General features: G+C 41.7%; 1 protein-coding gene across 4 annotated transcripts in view; it reads right to left on the bottom strand.

The window, feature by feature from the left end:
• Positions 1–1,070: 1,070 nt before the first annotated feature.
• Positions 1,071–21,801, bottom strand: part of scml2 (Scm polycomb group protein like 2) — a 36,956-nt gene continuing 16,225 nt past the window's right edge. The window contains exons 2-15 of one of the 4 annotated variants that reach the window (XM_066672118.1): positions 21,093–21,184; positions 20,803–20,874; positions 20,188–20,264; positions 18,794–19,028; positions 18,298–18,386; positions 17,881–18,124; positions 12,330–12,628; positions 9,956–10,082; positions 9,514–9,717; positions 8,772–8,948; positions 8,304–8,429; positions 7,349–7,558; positions 5,134–5,300; positions 1,071–4,215 (exon numbers count right to left, since the gene is read on the bottom strand). In XM_066672118.1, coding sequence (XP_066528215.1) covers positions 4,090–4,215; positions 5,134–5,300; positions 7,349–7,558; positions 8,304–8,429; positions 8,772–8,948; positions 9,514–9,717; positions 9,956–10,082; positions 12,330–12,628; positions 17,881–18,124; positions 18,298–18,386; positions 18,794–19,028; positions 20,188–20,264; positions 20,803–20,874; positions 21,093–21,123 — 2,184 coding nt within the window. In that variant the 5' untranslated portion in view covers positions 21,124–21,184 and the 3' untranslated portion in view covers positions 1,071–4,089. The remainder of the gene's footprint in view (positions 4,216–5,133; positions 5,301–7,348; positions 7,559–8,303; positions 8,430–8,771; positions 8,949–9,513; positions 9,718–9,955; positions 10,083–12,329; positions 12,629–17,880; positions 18,125–18,297; positions 18,387–18,793; positions 19,029–20,187; positions 20,265–20,802; positions 20,875–21,092; positions 21,185–21,801) is intronic. The other 3 variants (XM_066672119.1, XM_066672120.1, XM_066672121.1) reach the window with 3 other exon arrangements.

Below are 21,801 nucleotides of genomic sequence, written 5' to 3'. Positions count from 1 at the left end.
GCTGTCCTTAATACGCTCTTCAGTTCTGGAGTGTACAGTGTTGACTGATTCAGAAACACGTCAACTATAAAAACACATTATTCACACAAAACGGATTCAAGATCTGAAGCAGAATGAAGGAGGAAGTGCCCTCTGCAGAATTAATGTAGCATCAGTGAAAGGTTTTCCACACTTCTCTCTGTTAACCCCCGCTCTGCTGCTGGTGTAAAAAGCACTCAATTAGACTCGCAGCCCACAAGGATGCCCCAGATAAATAAACCTTTATATTCACCACAGCGGTGGCACAGTGGCGCAGCAGGGAGTGTCGCAGTCACACAGCTGTAGGGGCCTGGAGGTTGTGGGTTCAATTCCCACTCCAGGTGACTGTCTGTGAGGAGTGTGGTGTGTTCTCCCTGGGTCTGCGTGGGTTTCCTCCGGGTGACTGTCTGTGAGGAGTGTGGTGTGTTCTCCCTGTGTCTGCGTGGGTTTCCTCCGGGTGCTCTGGTTTCCTCCCACAGTCCAAAAACACATGTTGGTAGGTGGATTGGCGACTCAAAAGTGTCCGTAGGTGTGAGCATATTCCCGCCTTGTGCCCAATGACTCCAGGTAGGCTCTGGACCCACCGCGACCCTGAACTGGATAAGGGTTACAGATAATGAATGAACGAATGAATTCACCACAGCACTTTTATCAAATTTGACTCTCTACCTGTAATTCCATAAGACAGATTGGGTGTGGCCATGTGAAGCAGGGAGTGCAGTGGTTTGCCTTAAGAGAACATCTGCTATTATGTGGAGACTTCTGTACAGTTCCTCTTTCTTTTTCCAGATTATATTTATTCAGGTTTTCCAGACAATAAGGATGACCTTTATAAAAAGAGCAGCATCAGCACGACGTGCTGAATCAGTTTAAAGATCATCAGCGGAAGCATTCTCTCAGATTTCCCACTGTGTTTATCGCATATTAGTGGTTAGAGCCTTCATGTATTAACCGGCATGTAGTTGAAAATACGTCAATTATTTGTTGTTTTTTTTTCTGGGAGAAACGTGCAACCGCTGCATGAGTGCCGAATAGTTTTAGAGCAGAAGAAATTAAAAGCGACTGTTTAGATGTGAACCACTCGTTTGGGACACAGCCGTCCGTTGTACGTGTAACATACCGTCCATGACCATTTTTGTAGCTGTTGGTATTTAAGTGGCGCGGGGGAATCTTTTCTACAATAAATGACTTTTGTAAATGAAGGGGGTAAATGTGGAAATGATTGAAGGCGATTACAAACAAAAGAGCTGGCCATGTTTTTAAATTATTTATTTATTATTTGTATCATTTAAAATGTGGAAAAAGAAATGTGTATGTGAAGGGTGCATTACCTTTAAAAATGTAATGATTAAAAATGTCTATTAACATTTGAACATTTGAGTGTTCTGAACTTCTTTTGCACTTTCTACACATGGGGAATCTTAAAAAGAGCAGAGCAAGATTTAATGATCTATGGCACAGATATTTACAAACAAAACAAAACAAATGAAAAAACCCAAGAAGATAAAAATAGAGAGAGGGGGGGTTGGAGAGAGACAAAAAAAAAAAAAAAAACAACACAAAAAGCCTGAAGAGTGAAAACATTAAAGCAGAAATGCTACGTTACAAAAGTCTAGTTCAAACAAAGTCTACGAAACCTGAGAAATCTCAAAAGTAAAGCAAGGCAATCTCCATGTAGTCATTTAAAATGGACATGTTTTATAAGCGCAGTATAAAGTATTTGAAGGCAGTACAAGATAGACTTTTGACAATAACCCTCACTGCCCCAACCCTCCCCTCCCCCCAAAACAAACCTTCACATTTTCTACTTTCATATACAATAAGTTCAGTTTAAAATATTTCTTTTCTACAAAAAATGTACATTCCTGTTGCTGCGTTTTATGGTGAAACCCATAATACACTGATGACCTCTGTCCCATCTATGAAGACAATGACAAATCTTATGTGACGTAAACCAGAGCGGTAGGAGTCTGAGCAGTGGACCGTCTCTCGCCGGTGTTCATCCGACACCCGGTCCCTCCACGACTCCACGCCGCTCTGCGACACCTGTACAGTATAAAAAAACCCATCCCTTTGAAATGTGACGTGACGAAGCAGCTCTCATTGTTCAGGGGTTGCAGGATTTAGACCCTGCAGAATGGACTGTATCAAAACAACACTGGAGCAGCGTCTCACTTCCACTGCCCAAAAAAAAAAAGTACTGTCTACACACAGAATAAGAATATACATCCATCCATGCAAATCCTCGACCATAGCAAGATATCACTATAACAAATGACACTGACTGTTTCAACGAGAACTGTCCTTTACCGACAGAGTACAAACAAATCTCCAAAGAGAACAAAGATAGGAACGTTAACCAGAAAACAAACGGTACCCAAGCTTCAGACGATGTTCAAAACCTTGTGGCGAGTGTCACTGGTATTTCACAGCTGTACGGCGACCATGGTCATGACACCCAAATAAATAATAGTATTTATCAAGAGTGAAGCATGGACACAAACATTAGAAACAGTGGCCGTGCCCCATCAGGCATCAAGGAATATAATTAAAAAAAAAAAAAAAAGCAACTTAAGGGACAATAACAGAAAATTTGAAACATATACAAGAGAATTGTAATAGAGAAGTTAGTTTCCCTACTGAGATCCTGAGCTTTCTGCAGCTCAACACTGGGTGCATTTGTTTATTACACAACGAGACGACTAGCTCAGAATTGTGACCGTCCTGACAATACTGGTTAGTTGTTTTGGTTAAAAACGATCTACTCCCAGAATGTCAATGTCTTGGTAAACCACTGAGTTGTGTGTTAAATATCAAAATATGTATATACTTGATTTCAGTAACCTGGCTTTTTGGTAAGCTGCATAGCTGCTTTGGGGCAACAGCAATTAACAAGTGGCCGCCTCATAAAAGACTACACAGTACACAGCAACTTGATTGTATCCCAATGGACAATAAAAAAAAAGATGAAAAATAAAGTACAGTGCTGTTTAGATTTCACAAATTCAGAACGCCAGCCAATTCCTAAAAGCCAAGAGGTAGGGAGACGAAGAACTGAATGTATCACACCTGTTCTCTGATATCACCCACAGCAACGATCCTGACAACAGCTAAAAATCTTTGGGAGACTTCATCAAACAAAGAACAGAGCGATTACAGAGAGACCAGCTGACTCCGAGCCCGAGCTGAAACGCTCAGAACCCACTTTAAAAACACTTTCCATGAACGGCAAAGGTATGAGAAATGTTCCTAGAGAAAGGGAAGGAATGAGTAGAGTGAGAGCGAGGGGGGGGGCGGTTTAAAACAAGTGAAGAAGCTGTATATCACTTTGGTAACTGAAGGGTGGTGTCTCTTATTCGGGAAGTCAAAATGTTCTCAGGTCTAATGCATGTGTCGTAACTGTTTCTATGGTTTGATTTGTTGTATGTTTAACAGTGAAAAGGGCAGCTGGAATTTCTGAAAAACACAAACCAGAAAGGCTTTGCTATAGCGAGACATGTCGAGGAAGAGGCATTTGTCCAGTTGGTCGTCACTCCTGTCCAGTAGTTGTCCGGTCTCTGTTCAGCTCCAGGGTTAGGTAGTGTGTGCAGGACCTTATTGCTGCTCGGCTTCTTTCCTTAATCCTTCTCTTCACAGCCGCGTGTCTCTTTCGGTTTGTTGAATTAGGGGTCAGTCTGTTGGGTCTGTATGGTTTATCCTCCTGAAGATCCCTCCTCCTGAGGTGCGTGTGGAGTCTGTAGCCCACCCATAAGCCCCTGCGTAGAAGCCCCTCTTTGTCTGGTTGCAGCACTGTTGGGTAGTTTGGATGAAAAGCAGTAGACACGTGTGGCCATGTGTTTAGTTCAGGTCTGTGTCGTTCTCTGCTGCAGTACTGCACACTTAAACCAGCAGGGTGTATTAAATCTAAAGCAGCACTGTGTGTGTGTGGAGAATAAGTACTGCACTGATTTAATCCAGCACTGTATGAATAACCCGATACTGCCAGTCTAATCCAGTACTGAGCAATCGTCAGCACTGTGTGTACGATCCAGTACTCTCTCTTTTAACCAGCACTGAGAGTGCGCCAAGTCTTCACAGCTTGCCCTGTTTGAGTCTCTCGATGTGGTAGCAGAGTTTGAGAGCAGGGCCAAGCTTCAGCCCCATGTACTTCATCACCATGTCGCTCCTCAGCAGCATCAGAGCTTTCCCATCTATCTCCTGCAAACACAGAGAAATACACACCATTATTCAACACATTATCTCGCAGTACCATCATTAACACGAGCCTGGCACAGACCGAGTCATGTCTAGAGTCCAAATATCACAGTATCACAAATGTGTGCTCAATTCTGACCCCTGTGGAACGCTGACTCCCATGTCTCATGTGTGTATAGACATTCAGAAGTTAGATTATTTTCACAAGTATTTACAAACACCACAAATCAAATCTTCAGCGAACAACAGGCAAAGAAGAGCCACGACACCTGTCTAAAGCGAACCGTGTGAAACAAACCAACAAACCACTGCAGAAAACAGACGTTGTGGTTGTTACAACATGTGGCCTAGAGGTGTGTGTGTGTAGGACGTGATGTTGTCCAGAGACCGGCAGTGTTTTGGTTGAGATGGACGCGAGGCTGCCAGGTGAAGTCTAAACACAGATGACGCATGTTCTCTCTGAATAGGCACGTCTTTCTTCTGTCTGTTATTCAGCTAAACTGCTACACTTCTGTCTAAATTCCTTTTCATAGTTTAAAGAGTATGTTACTGTTTTATTATCTGTTTAGTGTTATTTGGCTTTTCATTTCTTACTAAAAAACATTTATCTTATCTAGTGTTTTCACAAACTTCTCTTGTACACTGTACTTTATGGTTAAACAGCTGGAAATGATAAAAATGAAGGGGTCCGCTTGGCACTTGTTTGGCACCATTTCTTTAGCGTCTTTCTTACGGCGCTTCTCATGGAGCTGCTTAAGAGAACGCCAAAGATGTGTATTTTATAAGAAGTCTAAAATAGGAAACAGCTTTGATTATATTTATATCAAAATATAGTGTTAAATAAATAACAAAAACCTTTCGGTACTGGACCAGCTATAGAGCAAGCGCATTAAATATGGCTTTAAAGAGAGGGACGCTCACGTGTTTTCTGAAAAGCTCTGCGTGAGGTGCCAGAGCAGTGGGGTCTGCGTCTCGTACAAACTGCATCACTTCCTCTATAGACCAGGAAGAGGGGCTTCTGCTGCTGGAGCTTCTGGAAGCATCACACTCTGCTGCTGCAGCATCAGGACCTGTAGTAGAGCTCGCTGCTAAAGAGAGAGAGAGAGAGAGAGGGGAGCAACAAAGAGAAAGAGAGAATTAGGCCAGTACCCATTAAATATTAATATAGAAAGGGGAATCAAATTCAGGAAACTGCTAAATATAACCCACTGCTATTATAAAGCCATGCACTACCAAGGTTTGAGCAAAGAGCACAGTCCATTACACAGAAACACACACATTCCACCAGCTGAGGACCAGAAGTAAGCTTGAGGCAACTGCATGAATAAAGAAAAGGTACGGCAGCTCTGAGGAAACTGAGAAAATTGCAATGTTATCAGTCCCTAAAGACAGTGCACTGTGGCAGAGTGCCTCAACACAATGACTGACTGAAACAGAGAACCACACTGACAAGGTACAGACTCGGTCAGCTCTGTCAGACAGAGATCGGCAGGTATTAAAACTCCTGGCATCCTCAGGAGAAGAGTCGGTGCCAGCAGTGACAGAAATAAACCAGAAACAGAACTGCACTTCCTCATAAAGTTTCATAAAGAGTTCTGCTCAAAAACCAAAACCAACATTCTACATTTGGAAACCTGTGTAAAAGACTTAATAAACACTAACTACCACATCTTTTAGAAGAACACAGAGTGCAGCACCTTCATATCTCAATACGTCCTCACCTGCCAAGAGAGGGACAGTGAGTAACACACACACGCTCTAAATTATATAAATCGTGCTTGAGCAGCAGGGATCTTTGGTTGAAGTCCCATGTTCTGCGTCTGCGTGGGTTTTCTCTGGAGTCTCCAGTTTCCTCCCGCAGTCCAAAAAAACATGGAATTTAGGTGAATTGGCTACTACAGACAAACTGTCCTGGTGTGTCTGAATGAGTGTGTATGCCCAGATACGGATTGGCGTTCTATCCTGGGTGAACCCCTAGTGCCTGATGCAAGTGGACGGTCGTTTCTGGTTGAGAGCACTGCATTTGGCTGCTGCTTCTCACCAGTGTGTGTGTGTGTGTGTGTGTTGAATGCGGTGTGTGCAGCGCTGATTGTAAAGCGTCCATGGGTATCTAGAAAGGCATGATATATAGTGTAACTATAAATAATAAAAAATAAATAAATTTTAAAAAATGTGTCTCTAATATATTGAACTAGAAAGAGAGAGAGAGAGAGAGAGAGAGAGAGAGAGAGAAAAGAGAGCGCAAGCGCAAGCGTAAGCATTCCACTCAGAATAATTTGCACCTGAAAATAGTTCAGAAAATAAATTAAATATGTTTAACTTCTCCTCCGTGTCCACTTCGTTTAGGACTTATCTTTAAAACTTCAAAACTAGAGCAACACACATGGTGAAAAACACCACCTGCAGACAGTCCTGACGCGCGCGCGCACACACACACACACACACACACACTGTTGCCCTAATGTCCTGCTTGAGTTAGTTCAATTCAGACAGGCTCCTCCAGGGGGAGATGGTGAGAGAGGAGCGTTTGATCTGCAGCAAAGCTAATAAGATGCACTCACTCCTGCCTTGCCTCAACCCCTTTGTCTGCCTGTCTTACTCTCTGTCTGTCTGTCTGTCTGTATTACAGGAGGCTTCGGCATCTTGAAGCTGCTGCATATTTATGTTCAGAAATATAAAGGAATAAAACCAGCCAAGATATGCAGGGGTGGGTTTCCTTTGAAAAACACCTTCTGTGTGAATGCCTGCAGAATTCACAAAATATGAGCAGCAGTGGTTTTTCTTTCCTTTTATTTTGTTTCTAAAAAGGAGCGATAATTCAAAATATTTTTTTATGGAAATGAAAAAAAACAGCGTTATGTAGTAAATATAATATTAAAGCTGATTTTTTTTGCTGTAGACCTTATTTATACCCTCCTCCTGGAATCATTTCTTATATACACCTACCAATGCAGATACATATACATTTATGAAATACAGAAATTGGGAATAAATAAACAACTTTAGCATTGTGAGATGTAACATTGCTTCCTGTAAATTAAAGAAACTGGTGTCTGAAATGATTCAGATATTAGTGTGTTATCTCTAAAGCTCCCTCCAGTTACCAGTGAGGTGTGAAAGTGAGTTGAAGGCACACCTTCTACTCTCCTGTGGATGCGTGCCGGCGGGTTGGACGCATGGCGACGCAGAGGAGGACCGCTGCCGTGGTAATAAGGGCTGCTGGGCTGGGACTGGTATTCTGATGTGCTTCGTAGGGTCTGTGGGCGGGGAGTCATGGAGTTGGAGGCAGAGTCCATGAACCTCTGTTCCTTCAACAATCCATTCTCTTCTGGAGGGAGGGTCTCAGCTGCGCACACAGACACACACACAGACACAAAGATAAATATTTTCAAATATTTCTTCATATATCAAGGAGATTAACAGCAGATTTGTCTGTATTTACTCTTCTGGTACGGCTTTAATCTATTTGTTAGAACACTGCTGTGAGGATATCAAGGCTTTCAGCCACAAACATCAGTGAGGTAGGGTCCTACACCGAATGATGGATGATATTTGGATGAAGCTCTTTCACTCAAAGTCACTGAACTTGGGCTCATTTTGATTTATCCATTTCTACACAGATACGCTCAGCCAGATGCCGACCACACTTCCCAGTTCTTTTTTTAAATAAATATTTATTTAATTTCTGGATTTAATTCTTTTTCTGAATGGTCCAGCTGGGATGTGTAGTCTGTGGCAGACAACTGAACGTGTCTAAATGTGTTCGCACAGAATCAACTCCAGCCAAGTCCAAGCCTTGAATTACACTACAATCTAGTTTTCCCATGATATCACATCGTTGTCTTCATTTGCATTCATTAAAATAATCCCAGAAATATCACAGTAAAAATCCGTGACCAACAGTTGCAGCTGCTGTTGATATGTAATGCTCTGTGGTATGTGAGGGTATTGATTCAGTGTGTGTGCTGTAAGATGGCCTTTTTGTTTCCAGGCTGATGTTGAGGCAAACAAACATTACAGTGTTGATTACTGCCACAACAGCAGCACCAGACACAACCATATAAGACACACACGTCCAGTGCATGTACTACCTTCTGAGGGGTGTGTATCTGTGCGCAGTAGTTTGGGTGAGAGTGGAGCAGAGTAGGGTGGAGAGTCTCTGGAGATTCTCTTCACTCCTCGGTTCAGTGCTGGAGCCTCTGACAACTCCTCTTTCACTACACACACACAGAAACACACACACTCCGATCAGCCGGTGCACAACAAGTGTCGATGTAGATGTGGAGCTCATCAGATTTATATTTATATTTATATTCATATTTAACAGTAATTGTGAGCATGTCTTTTATCGTGGCTAAAAATAAATACAATAAGTGGATTAACAGTCAAGCGGCATCTCAGCTGCTCTTGTGCCATATGCTGCTGGGACAGAATCCACGATTGTAGGCTTCTCAGTCAAATACAGCTCTAAGGAGTCAGTTGAAGAACTAGTTTATCATTTATAAGGGTGAAAGAAAGGACCAGTGCTCCCATTATTTCTTTGTATTCACTATACACACCTGATTTGCTGCGTTCGTAGCTGCTGCAGGGGCTGAAGGGCTGGCTGCTGAACAAGTTATCACACTGCAGGTGTCGACACACCATCTCCAGAAAATGCAGAACAAATGCAGCACTAGATGCAGACGGCAGCTTCACCATCCGCGTTCCACCATCAGTCCGCACTAACAGAGACGAAACTAAAAATGAGTTCAACTTAAAAATGTGCACGTCCACACTGTTTGAACAAATCCCTGTTTCTCTGAAAACGTAACTTTGAATTAGAAGCTAGAGACAAAGCTGGGAACACCACTGGCATTGCTCTCTAATTTTTATTGGCTGCTTCCTTATTTGGATTGGGGCTATACATCTGCTTCCTCCACGTTATTGACTGGACTTCCTAATTACTGAAATAAACAGAGGGGCTTCTCTTTTTACTGTAACAGTGAGACACATCTCTGTATGTGTGAATTATGTGGTATACGTTACAGAGACAAAGGCAGTACACATCTGCCAAAGCTGATACACGAAAAATGTTTCAAATAGGACTACATTCAGAGGATTATAACACTAATTCTGTATCAAAATTCAAGTTTCAAAATAACAACATTATAGCTCAGATGACACTTTAAAGCTGACAAAGGAAATCAAAGAAGAGTTACCCAAAGTCTCTGAAGCATTCTGCTATTCTGGAGTACAGCAAACCAATATGATTCCAATATCATCAACTACTCATAGCTGCCTGTAAAGATGGACTGTGATTACCTCGAACCATCTCTCCTCCTTCGGGCTGGTTCTGTAGGCATCCCAGCAGCACTTTGGGCTGGTAAGCACAGTCAAGGCATGCCTGCACCGTCTGCTGCAGCACCAAGTTCACCGCTTCCGGCCCGAAGTGATCAGGCAAACGTTGCACCTGCTTACGGTCCAGGTGAGGTCCACAGTTCCCATGTTTATTCACATACACACACACTGAGGAGGAAGAGAAACACAAGGCTGTGTAGAAGATCGTATAAAACCATGTCAACATTGGATCACTGCACAATTTCAAAGTTTCAAATATTTAGTTGTTAAAAAAAGTAATAACAATTTTAAAAACATAAGATAAAAAGGGTTGTAGATCATTCTTATATAAAGAAATTAACAATGAAGTATACATTACAAGTTATGAAATACTGCTGTGTGGTAAGTGGAGGAGAGCAGTTTTTACCAGTGGACACCACAGATGAGGGAGAGGTCAGCGGGGACATGGCATCTCTGAGCTGCTGGGCAGGGGGCAGTCTAGAGTCTGTCATACCTGATGCTGACAGGGAGTGTGGTAGGATCTTGGGCTTCCTCTGAGATCACAAACACAGTCTAAGAATTTGCAAACTGCAATATGACAGACCACTAAGGCATGACCAATAGATATCAGTCACCAGAAAACGACCATCAGTGTAAGTAAATAATCTCACAGATAATTTATTGATAAGTAGCATGTGATAACATGACGGCAGAACTATGTATACTAATGTATAAAACGTTACAAGTTGAAATAATGAATCTGAACCAAAAACACCATAACTGTAAACAATACACATACTTCTAAAATGAATTCAAAATTAATATTTAGCTTAAGAGAAACATGTGATAACACAGATTAAAATTGTCTGCAAATTGTTTATGTTCAGAAAAGTGGAAAATTGAGGATGGACAAACAATCTGCCAATAAAGCATTTAACTCCCCTGCAGCATAACATCAAAGGCTAAGCACCACTTAATGGATCTCCATGAACATTTCACATTATTTTAGTTACTGACATATATAAGTATGAATTAAAATGAAAATAGCTGCTTAATTTGCTTTAAAACTGACAATTTTATTAAATTGTCGTAAAAACCCAAACTCGCTACGGAAATTCTTGAACGCAACCGTGACGTCACTGGTGGACAACAGCTGAACAACGCCGCGGTAAAACACCGTTATGACTGACTGTTATGACAGTATCTAGCTAAATAACCAACATTATTCATGACAATAGCCTAGCAATAAGCTAAACTCAAATTCAGAGGTACCGTTATTCTTGTAAATGTGATCGAAGTCGAACTCGAATTCATCCGACACTATAAACCTCCGTAATGCAGCTACGTAGCCGAGTATAATCTGAGCCACCGAGTTTAGCAAGTCAAGCTAACCTTACATGCCCATATTGTTGGAAAAGCGCCAGTGAAATGGCGCCAAAGTGCCCATTTAAAGTTGACAAATTTAGTCCATTTTCTGGATATTTTGGGATCTTTGGACCATTTGTGCACAGATGTCCCACTGTACATTGAATGATTGCGGCCAAAAACAACACACCTGTTCGTCATTTTGCATTAAATTAAGTGTAACTTCTAGAGTTGTTGTCCACCATCTACGTCGCAGGCAAACGCCTATTAGAGTTTCCGAACACCGTTTGGGGGGGGGGGACCAATGGTCTTTTAAACCTTATTCCTTGAATTAGTCAGAAATAACATGTTTTCTGACAATCAATAAACACAAGTTAGGAACTCAAATTCCACTGTATTTTTTTTTTGTTTGACACTTTCATATCGCTGGTGCTTATCCTTTAAAACACTAAACAGAATTATAACTCCAACAAATTATAACTGTCCAACAAAGACACCATACCAAACCTTACAGCTAAAACACAGATTTTTCCATGCTGTGCAGTGCAGATACAAAATTTATACTATAACATCAAATATGCCAATATAAGAGTGAACACTGGATTTTTCCACATTGTGTGGTTGGAGATGGGATGTGGTTAGAGATTCTAAAGATGATGGTCATTCTGTCTGAATGTCTGTGGTTTATCAAACACTCAGCCCTCTCAGCAAAGACAGCTGAAATGTGAACGGCAAATTTCTTTGACTTTCCAGAAAGCCTTTGATGTGAACTCTCATAACAACGCTACAAGATATTATCTTAAGTAACACAACTGTGTTTTCAGTTCCCTAAAACCAACGACAATGCTTAAAATTCGGTGCCAAATACATAAACAACTTTTTCCACACACTGCTGTTTCAAAAGAAAAACTCTTAAAGAAGACCAATTGGAGTACTAGCAAAATTGTTTGAATTTTTATACTTTTTTAATTTTTTTTATTTTTATTTTTATACCTCTGGTCTCCAAGTTTGTTAATTTTTATTATATAAAATTCTTCTTCATTTTCACAAAAGGAAGACACCTTTACCTTTCATGGCCTAATTTTCCCGTGTCACAGTCCAGCAATTAAAACTAATAACACACTTTACATCATACAGATCGAAAAATCACTATATTCATATTAAAGGAACACTACGCAATATTTTATTTTAAAACTACAGTTTCAAAATCGCTGTGATGCTTCACTCACCTGTAATAGGGAAAAAACAGCGTCTGTCATTATAAGTCTGGTTTTAGAACTACAGAAACTGCACTATGTAACCTTTGGAGGAGGGGAGAAAACCAACCCCTCCTCCCTCCCCCTTGATTTCAACACTGTACTCTTGTACCCAAGAGCAAAGAACTCAAATAATACCTAGTGTTCCTTTAAACACAAGACACTCTCTCTATTCCTCACCTTGCTGCCTGGCTTAGGTCCTCTCTTCTTGTGTGGCCGTGGTGTGAGGGGTGTGGTGGGCTCTGTGGACTCTGGCTGGGGAGCTGCTGGGCTGTGAGAAGCGGTGGAGGCTGCGAGAGCTTTAAGCAGAGCGAGGGTCTCACTCTTGGGTCTCCGGCCCCTTACCCCCTTCCTGACGGGCAGAGGGGGAAGGGGACTGGGCAGACGGTATGAAGACTGCATGGAGCGGCGTGTGGGCTTGGACGGAGAGGAGGATGAGGAGGATGAGAAAGGAGCTGGGAGTGGCTTCAGGAGAGTGACTGAGGAGAGATAATAACAATAGCCTGATCAGAATCTGAGGAGAGAGAGGCCGGGTTTTCTAAACATATGTCTCTGGAGTAATACAACACCAGGACATCTGTAACACTAATGACTCTGAATGATTCAGCAAAGTGATCTCTGTTTCAACAGTGAGCACCAATTACACCATGAGTGGCTATAGAGCACTTTTTGAAGGCATCTTTTTTTGCTGAGAACCACTGAGTAACAACTTGTACTGCAGCTACTTTCAACAGTTACTTTTAGCCCATAGATTTATCAGATAACTATAAGACATGTTTTATACATTTCATTTGGTACCCATTCTTAAACACCACATATTGTGACACCTTTTTTTTTTAAAATAAGAATCAGAAAGTGGGCATGGGTTAAAGCAGAAATGAGTGTGAGGTGCTGAAGTGAGTGAATATAATGAAAGCGACTGCAAACAAATCGAAAAGTACTTATGTTCAATACTGTGTAGTTTTAGTAGTCTGTAGCACTGGCAAAATAAAGCACCGTAAGGAACATAATGTTTATACTTTGCCCTACGCACAATTTAAATAAACAATATTAATGGCACATTTCTGACTGAACTGAAACAATTAAAAAAATTTTTATTTTATAAAAATAATTAATTTAAACCAAAATTTAATTTGATATGACTCCGGATTTAGGAACTGCCTACCCCAGGGAGTTCACCACAGAAAGGTCTGAGTGGGATTCATACTGACTAATGACAAGAGTCAGATGAAAGAATGTGGTGAATGATGTGGGCTGAGGCTTTTCAAAGACCCATATAGTTCTTTACTTATTTTTTCCTAACCACTTCCTTCACAAGCAGACAATTCTGTACACACATTTAACACAAATCACACAGTCAAGGGGTCAACATGTGCTGAACACAAGTGGTGAATGCAGCAGCACACATAAAAACAACACTTCCAATGAAGTGAAAAGTGAGCTGCTGTTATGAGTTGTCTGTGTGTACGAGCACGAGTATGACTGCATGAAACAAAGTACTTCTCAGCGAGAGCGATAGTGTGTGTGTGTGTGTGTGTGTGTGTTCACCCTAAATAACTCTTCTATGACTAAACTGGAGGGCAGTGTGAGTGAGGGAGATTAAAAAGAGAGGAAAAAGCCCTGGAACAGTCTGCCAAAGTCCCCTCAGTGCTGTTACAGCAGCATATGGGAATGATCACTGGGGCGCTGCTTCATTTCCCCATGACCCATTACCCTCCAGAGACAGTGTGTGTGCGGTGTGGAGCATCTGTGGCCTGGCCAAGAGAGCCGTGTGTGTGTGTGTGTGTGTGTGTGTGTGTGTGTGCGCGTGTGTGTGGAAAGAAACTAATTCACTAAAAATGATGACTACAAGGATAAACAAGGGGCTGCAGAATGGAAGGGGTAAAACTACTACGTGAGAGAGGCTACAATGATTTCATTTCTGGTTTTGATCAGATCATTCTGCCTTGAAGATTCGCATTAACCCATATCTGTCTTTAGTGTGAAGAAGCCTGCATCCTGTACGGAGCTGCAGATACTCATCATAATCAGCGTCATCATGTTAACACGACTTAATCTGCATTCTGTGTGAATGACAACACGAGCCTTTTTTACAAACGTAATGATTAGGGAATATACAGGTGTGTTAGTGTGTGTTGTGCTGGTACGTGTGGATCAGACACAGCAGAGCTGCTAGAGTTTTTAAATCTCTCAGTGTCACTGCTGGACCAACCAAAAAAAAACAATTCCAGCCGTCCAGTGTGTCTAACACAGTGGACACAAACTTGAGCAGCAAGAGGTCCTGATCATGGAAGAGCAGGGTGAAAGGGGGTAAAAAAAAAGTATTCAGAGAAACAGATCTTAAATTATAGAGCTACTATGTGTGCCTTTATGGTAAAGCTGAGAGAATAGGACAGTGAGCGTAGAAAAATGTATTGATGATTTGTCCACAGAACTGTACAATACTTCAGTCACATATACTGGGGAAAAAAGAAGCTAAGTAAAGATTATGATGGTAATATGCACATGCAGGGGGAGAGAGAGGAGAGACACAGAGACAGCAGGAAAAAAGACATACATGTTCCCATAATTCTGATGATCACACCTGGTTAATAAAGTACCCTACACAAACACACACTGGTGGTAGAAGGCATAATAGAATATATAAACACAATATAAACCAATACATACAGAAGCCACTGAACACCTGTTTCCTGGGTTTTTTAATTTTCCTGTTTTAGATTTTTTTTAATTTTACTCGTATGGCGTCTAAAAATACAGTAATGGAAACGACATGTTTATTCCAGAGTGTGCCGCCAGCGAGAGTCGATTCATGTCTCGTGTAGCCGTTATTCCCGAAGTCTAGGTTCTAGAGCCTTTTCTCCACAACTCGCTTTCTAAAACGCGGGTAAAATCTGCAAATTCATTCCCAAACCCACTCCAAAGAATGTCAGAAGCGTTTCTAAATACTCCGCTCACATGTGAAGATACAGGCGAACTTTAAATAAATTAAAAAAACTAGATAAACCAGAAGCGCAAGTATTCCGCCCTCTTCAGCCGGCGTCGTGAAGTAATTAACATTTTAATGCAGCGCTCATTAAATTAGTGAATGTATAAAAACAAAAAAGCACAATAAACTCTCAGACACCAAGAGTAGCACCGTTTCTTCGCCGATACAAACTCAAAACTATGTGTTTTTAATGAACTCTTAAACGGAGCGCTCGGTTTCACACTCGCGCCTCGGCGGAGAGACACGACCGCTTCACCACCACCGCGCCGAACAGCGACTTCGGTACAACACCGGACACACACACACACTCTCTCTCTTACACACACACACACACACACTCACTGACCTCACCGTGCTCGCGCCGTCCCCAGTCCAGAGCCATACGCTCGCGGAAGAACACGACGGAACCGAAAGTGGAGACAAAGCCGCGGAGGAACACAAAACAAACACAGTGCAACACGGGGCTCTGCGGTCAGAGGGGAAAGGAGACTCTACACTCTCTCCGGTCTCTCTACATCTCTTTCGCTTTCTCCCTCTCTCCCCACCCCCCACCTCTTTCATTCACCCCCTCTCCCCATTCTCTCTGTCTGCACCAGGGAGATGGGAACATGTTCCTCCAAACGGAGAGGGACGACCACCGCGCAGACAGTTGTTTTAAAGGAAACCCTGTGTACACTACTAAGCTACTCGCTGAACACAAGTCATCAAAAATGTACAATAAATAAAAAATAAACAAAATCTTAAGCAAAAGAGATATACCCAGTTTGGTTCTGACATTAATAATCTTTTGTCGCCGTCAAAAGAAAAATATGTATCTCCAAAATGCTAACTTTAAAGGAAAACAAACCATTCTTATCTTACAATGGAATCCGCATTTCTATTGGTTCGTTCATTTTGACAGTTTTAGAAAATGTAGTACACTAAAAATCCACAAACAAATGGAGATACATGTTTTTCTTTGGACAGCGACGACACCGGAGTGAAGTTAGCCTGGAAAGTAACAACACACAATCTACCTGCTTTACTAAAGCCTGCTCCTCCAGAGACAACCAGTCATCTTCACACGGACACAGATCTTCACTTTCTCACTGCAACAGCCCTCAGACCCCATGCCTGGTTATTATCCATTACTCAGCCGTCCACGGCAACTTAATTGTATATTTAATTGAATAATTTTAATTGTAAGTGGAGGAGGTGGGCTCCAGACCGAACAAACTGACTGGAAAATGAGGGGTCATTGCCACAGTTGTCAGGACAATAACAATGAGTGACAGCTGAGGACCCTGGTCGGCTCCTGCTTTTGTCTGAGCTAAATGGAGCTACTTTTCAATTAAATTCCATTATGTTAGCTAATCTCATCTGAAGTTTAATTCTGCCCTGGCAGGCCATCAAATCCATCATGATTCTCAAACAATGGGAGATAAAACTCCAGCGTAAGGCACATCTTTAGGGTCTGTTGCCATAGCAACTCATTTTATTCCATATTAAAGATAATAAGGAAGATATGGAAAGATATTATTTATTTATTTATTTCAGATTAAAAGCCTGCAGGAACTAACAGCAAAATGAGCCTTTATGGGGTACTTATTCCCCCTTTCGTTTCCATCTGTAATACCAGCACACTGCAAAATAATAAAACCCCTAACATTCAACAGAATTTGCTCTTTTACTACGCAACAAGAAAATACAGACAACATTATAATAAAGCGCAACACACATACAGACACAGATTCACATCAGCATTCAATCTATTAAACCCCACCCCCCTCAACCAGCTTGAAAACTGCATTACAGAAAATAAAACCTGGATGAAGCATACATTTCTCACATGAAATAAAGATAAAACAGAACTTACTGGATTCAAATGAACTCTTTTTAAAAACTACCTCTGTCCCCTTCCCATCTGGTATGAAATCTGGGTGTTCTCTTTGACTCAACTCTCTCATTCAGTGCATACATTAACTCTGTAGTTTAAACCTCTTTAATCCATCTCTGTTAAACTGCAAAAATTCGATTGCCACGCTCTCAGTCTGCTGCAAAAACCTTTATTCGTGTATTTCTAGTCGCCTGGACTACTGTAATTCCTACTTGCTGTTATTCCTCCCATTTACGTACTCCAGACGTACTCTAAATACTTCTCCTCACATACAAAGCTCTACATAACCTTGCTCTTTCCTAACTCTCTGACCAACGTATCCCCTACAAATCTACATTCACAGGTCTTCCTCTGCTGATTTACTCACTGTCCCACCTTCTAACTTACATGGGTATGGTGATCATGCGTTCTCTAGGCTGGCTCACCGACCCTCTTCCCTCACATACCCAACAGTCCAACTCTGTCTCCACTTTTAAATCTCTTCATTATTGTTTATAACTATTATCAATCTTAAACCAGCCCTCTACCAAGTCGTACAATGCCCTTGCTTGTGATGGTATGATTTGTGATTGTGTTCTGAGTTCTTGAAAAGCACCACATAAGTATAATGTGTAGTAATTATTGTTATTGTTATTAAATAACTGTTACAACAACAGAAATGAAAAACAGGGATTTAGGGTATGTCTGCTATTGACGTGAATGGAGCAACACTGCCCCCAAGTGGTCACTCTAAACCAAGTGTTACCACATGAAAAAAAAGTGGAATTCCCATTTACCGTAGGACAAGTGCAATCAGATTTTCATTTAAATAAAACCAGCAAAGTTCTCATGCTTTTATTCGGCATACATTTAATTTATTTACTCACTGCTATTTCCGGGCGGCTGTAGGCTGTGTTTAGTGACTGCGCACCAGCCCACTGGAAAGATATCTCTGGAGTCATAACGGCACCAGTAGTCAAACGCTCCCCTCCAGCCGTCAAACATCACAAACACCTCTTCACCTTTCACCTCTCCGATAGTGGCAGGACAAATGAGGTAAGGGTTCTTTTTATCCACTGCCTCTAGCTTCATTCCTGGCTTAAATCCATTCTGAGGAGGCCTCTGGGGTTCCTGACAGGGAACACATACATATGACAACTCCGTGAAAAAGAAGAAGAAAAAATAATAAACACATGTATATGACTACTATGGAACACGAGTGTAAAAGAAAGAAAGGAAAATAAAATTGATTACAAAACATGTAAACAGGAAATAAAAACAGACAATACAGCCTGGGAATTCACCTTTTTGAACGCTGAACCTGGTGCCATCTCTGCTCCGTTTAACGTCCTCAACAAGAACATGGGCCATGAGGAGGCATTCATCCTGAAGCCTGGGGAGGGAGAGGGGGAGAGGCTTTACAACTTGTATCATTTTTTTTTAATCATGAAGAGGGACCACTAGGGCTGTGCCATATTGTATTATTCGTGATAATATCGTCATCATTTTTAAAACAATAAAAAAGCCTTAATATTGTGACATTATTTTAGGGCCATATCGCCCACCCCTAGGGACCACTATTTTCCCTTTATTATTTTTTCTTCCTTCTGCGTTCTTTTTCCCTACTTCCACACCTCCAAAGCTCAGACTAAGAGGTTGGTTGCAGCTTCATCTCATCATCTTTGTAACCGCAAACACATTAAATAATACTGAAACGTTCGCAAGATTTTGGATTTGTGTAATTATAGATTTTACTGACTAACGAGTGTTAACAAATAATTAATGAACGTTTTTCTGTACCCAGTGGAGGCTGCAGCATGTCTCCATTCTTCTCACAGGTTCCTATTGGCTGGATGTCTGAGGAATCCACCAGTCTCCAAAAGTCATTGGTGTTGTCGCTGCCGTCGAGGCGGAGGCGGAGTCTGATGCCCGTCATCCCCATCACTGTGGCGATGCAGACAGAGGTGGAGTTTCGAGGGTCACGAGCCTCCAGCTTCATCCCGGCCTTGAAATCATTTGAGGGAGGAATGCGAGACTGTAGAGAGAGATAGTCATGTTAACATTTTACAGTTTTATTCGTGTAGAGCTACAACAACAGTAACAGTTCAGCAACAGTAGTAGTCCTCAGAAAGGCATCAATATCAAGACATATATTCAAAATATTCTACACAGCTCAAAAAAATAAACAGAACACTTAAACCCCTATAAAGGAGTGGTTCTGTAGGTGGTGACCACAGACCATTTCATCCTTTCTGGCTGATGTTTTAGCTGTAGGAGGGCAACAACTCAGCAGCAGGACCACTACCTTCTCCTTTGTGCAAGGAGGAACAGGAGGAGCAGTGCCAGAGCCCTGCAAAATGACCTCCAGCAGCCCACTAACATCTTTGTTTCTGTGACGACTATCAGAAGCAGACTCCATAAGTGTGGCATGAAGGCGTCCACAAGTGGGGCTTGTGCTTACAGCCCAACACTGTGCAGGGAGATTGGCATTTGCCAGAGAACTGTCCAGGACATTCCTCAGGATCCCTCAGGAGAACATCCTCCGCCTCGTCAGGAGCATGCTCAGGAGTTGTAGGGAGGTCATACGGCATGCCGAGGCCACACACACACACACACACTGCTGAGCCTCATTTAAACTTGTGTTGAGAAATTTCCACTGAAGTTCCACTTTTATTTTGAGTATGTTTCCAAATCCAGACCTCCATAGGATAATAGTTTCGATTTACATTGATTATGTTGATATTATTAGTTCTCAACACATTCCACTATGTAATGAATAAAGACTTCAACTGGAATATTTCATTCATTGAGGTCTAGGATGTGTTATTTTAGTGTTCTCTTTTTTTCTTTGAGCAGTGTATAATAATTTGCTTGGGCTCTTATTGGGTGAAGGCAAAAATAGGAGGCCAACACAGGAGAGTCTGCTCAAACAATCTGAATTATTGTGAAATCTGAGACTTCTTGTTGCAGAGTTGTTTCCTAACACACTGTAACAATGAGTCAATATGAATCACGGTGCTTGTCCTAAACAAGATTTTTTACAGTGCTGAGATTCTGTTACATGGGACAGATTCATTTTTAGAGTGTTAAATGTGATGACTCCCTGTGGTCAGTGTGTCAAACCCTTTTGGTGAAGCAGCCTCAGAACAGGATCTACAGACACTGGATGGTCAGCTGTTGTTTTGATTCCTCACCTGTCTGAAGCAGCTGGCTGGGGCAGGTGTAGACGACGTCTCTTTCAGATACTCCTCCCATGAGAACGACTCGGGGGCTGCAGTGTTTAAAAACAAAATAAAAAATGAGCGCTAAACTGCTGAAAATGCCATAATTAAGTTTTTAGCCCCAGGTTTTAGTACATGCTTCTACAACCCCACCAGTTTGCATTGAAGCCCCTGAAGTTACAAAGTCTTAGTGTGTAATAAGCCTAAACTGCACTTTAATGTATTCAAAATATACTTCTTCATTTTGGTAGTGACTCCAACTGTACACAAGAGGGTGCTCTTACCATGAGAACAAAAAAAAAAAACCCTCTAACCCCCCCCCCAGACTTCAGATGTGTAAATGAAATGTTATGTTAATCGAGAGACTTTCCGCTGTGGGTCTAGATATGAGCCCTCTGGGTTTAAACTGTGCATTTTCTTCCAACCACATAATTTTCCATGCTTTGCAAATGATCTGTGTCAAATTTAGATGTAGATGGAAATCACATGACTTCATTTCTAGAATATACTGGCGCACAGTAGAAAATCCTCCCTGTGATGGTTCATGATGAGAAATGGTGGGAATACTGATCTAGGATCAGCACTTACCCTTCACTGGAGGTGGACCTGCACTGACAGGAGTACTCCTCCCTGCCTTCTCTTTCTTACTGTCCTTCCCATCTGGAGGAAAACAGACACAATCATTTTGAAACCTTTAATGTAGAAGTAAGAGTTTTGGGTACAGCTAAAAACCATGGACACACTATGCTTTTCATAATTTGTCATTTTTAAGAAAGGGTTAACTCACACATGTTTAATTACAATAACAACAAATCATGTCATTAGGCATATCACTTTGTGCGTGGCTCTATTTCAGCCTGTTAAACGTGTGGCTTCACCTTTCAGCGCAGTCCTGCCCATGCTGATCATCGGCTGCTGCAGGTCCAAAACACTGTTTTAACCCTTCACAACTCTCACTGAGACGCCAAACCTGTCAAAGAGACAGACAGAGACTGAGAGACTCAAAAAAACCATGTGAAGGACTGGAGGCTATACCAGCTGAAGCTGAGCTAGTGAAATAATCAGGTTCCAGCAAACGTTAGAGCATAAAGTTACCTGAACTGCCAACGGGGTCCGCCCCCTCCCCGATGTCACAACCATGAACACATTTAAAAATGCTGGGAATTCAGCTTTATCCAGTTTATTCAACACCTTTTCTCCTAAACAATGCAATGAAATATGGCAGCAGAGAGTCTGCAGCACTGTTATGTGAACAGAAGGACTGTGGAAAGCTAAACATTGTGTTGTACAAAGTACTGAATTGTGATATAACTAAAGACATGGGTGAGCATCAGTTTCAATGTGAGCTGCTTAGGCATAGGATACAAAATGTGTTTACACATCTGTCAGATTGTGTGAATGGCTGTGGTGCAGCAGAATGCTCAGAGCACACACTGGGAAATGTGAGATGTTGTAAATTATCCTGAGGTATGAGGTATGTTGGGGGCAGGAGTCTGAGCAGTTGAGGCTGAGTTGGCAAGTTTATTTGCTCCAGTGAGAGTTCACACACAACAGACAGTGAAGAAGCTTGGATCTGTGAAAGTTGTA

The sequence above is a fragment of the Hoplias malabaricus genome, chromosome 5 (genome assembly GCF_029633855.1).
Source record: "Hoplias malabaricus isolate fHopMal1 chromosome 5, fHopMal1.hap1, whole genome shotgun sequence".
NCBI classification, from domain to species: domain Eukaryota; kingdom Metazoa; phylum Chordata; class Actinopteri; order Characiformes; family Erythrinidae; genus Hoplias; species Hoplias malabaricus.
Note: the sequence above shows the minus strand (reverse complement) of the source record. Positions and strands in the feature narration are given on the sequence as shown.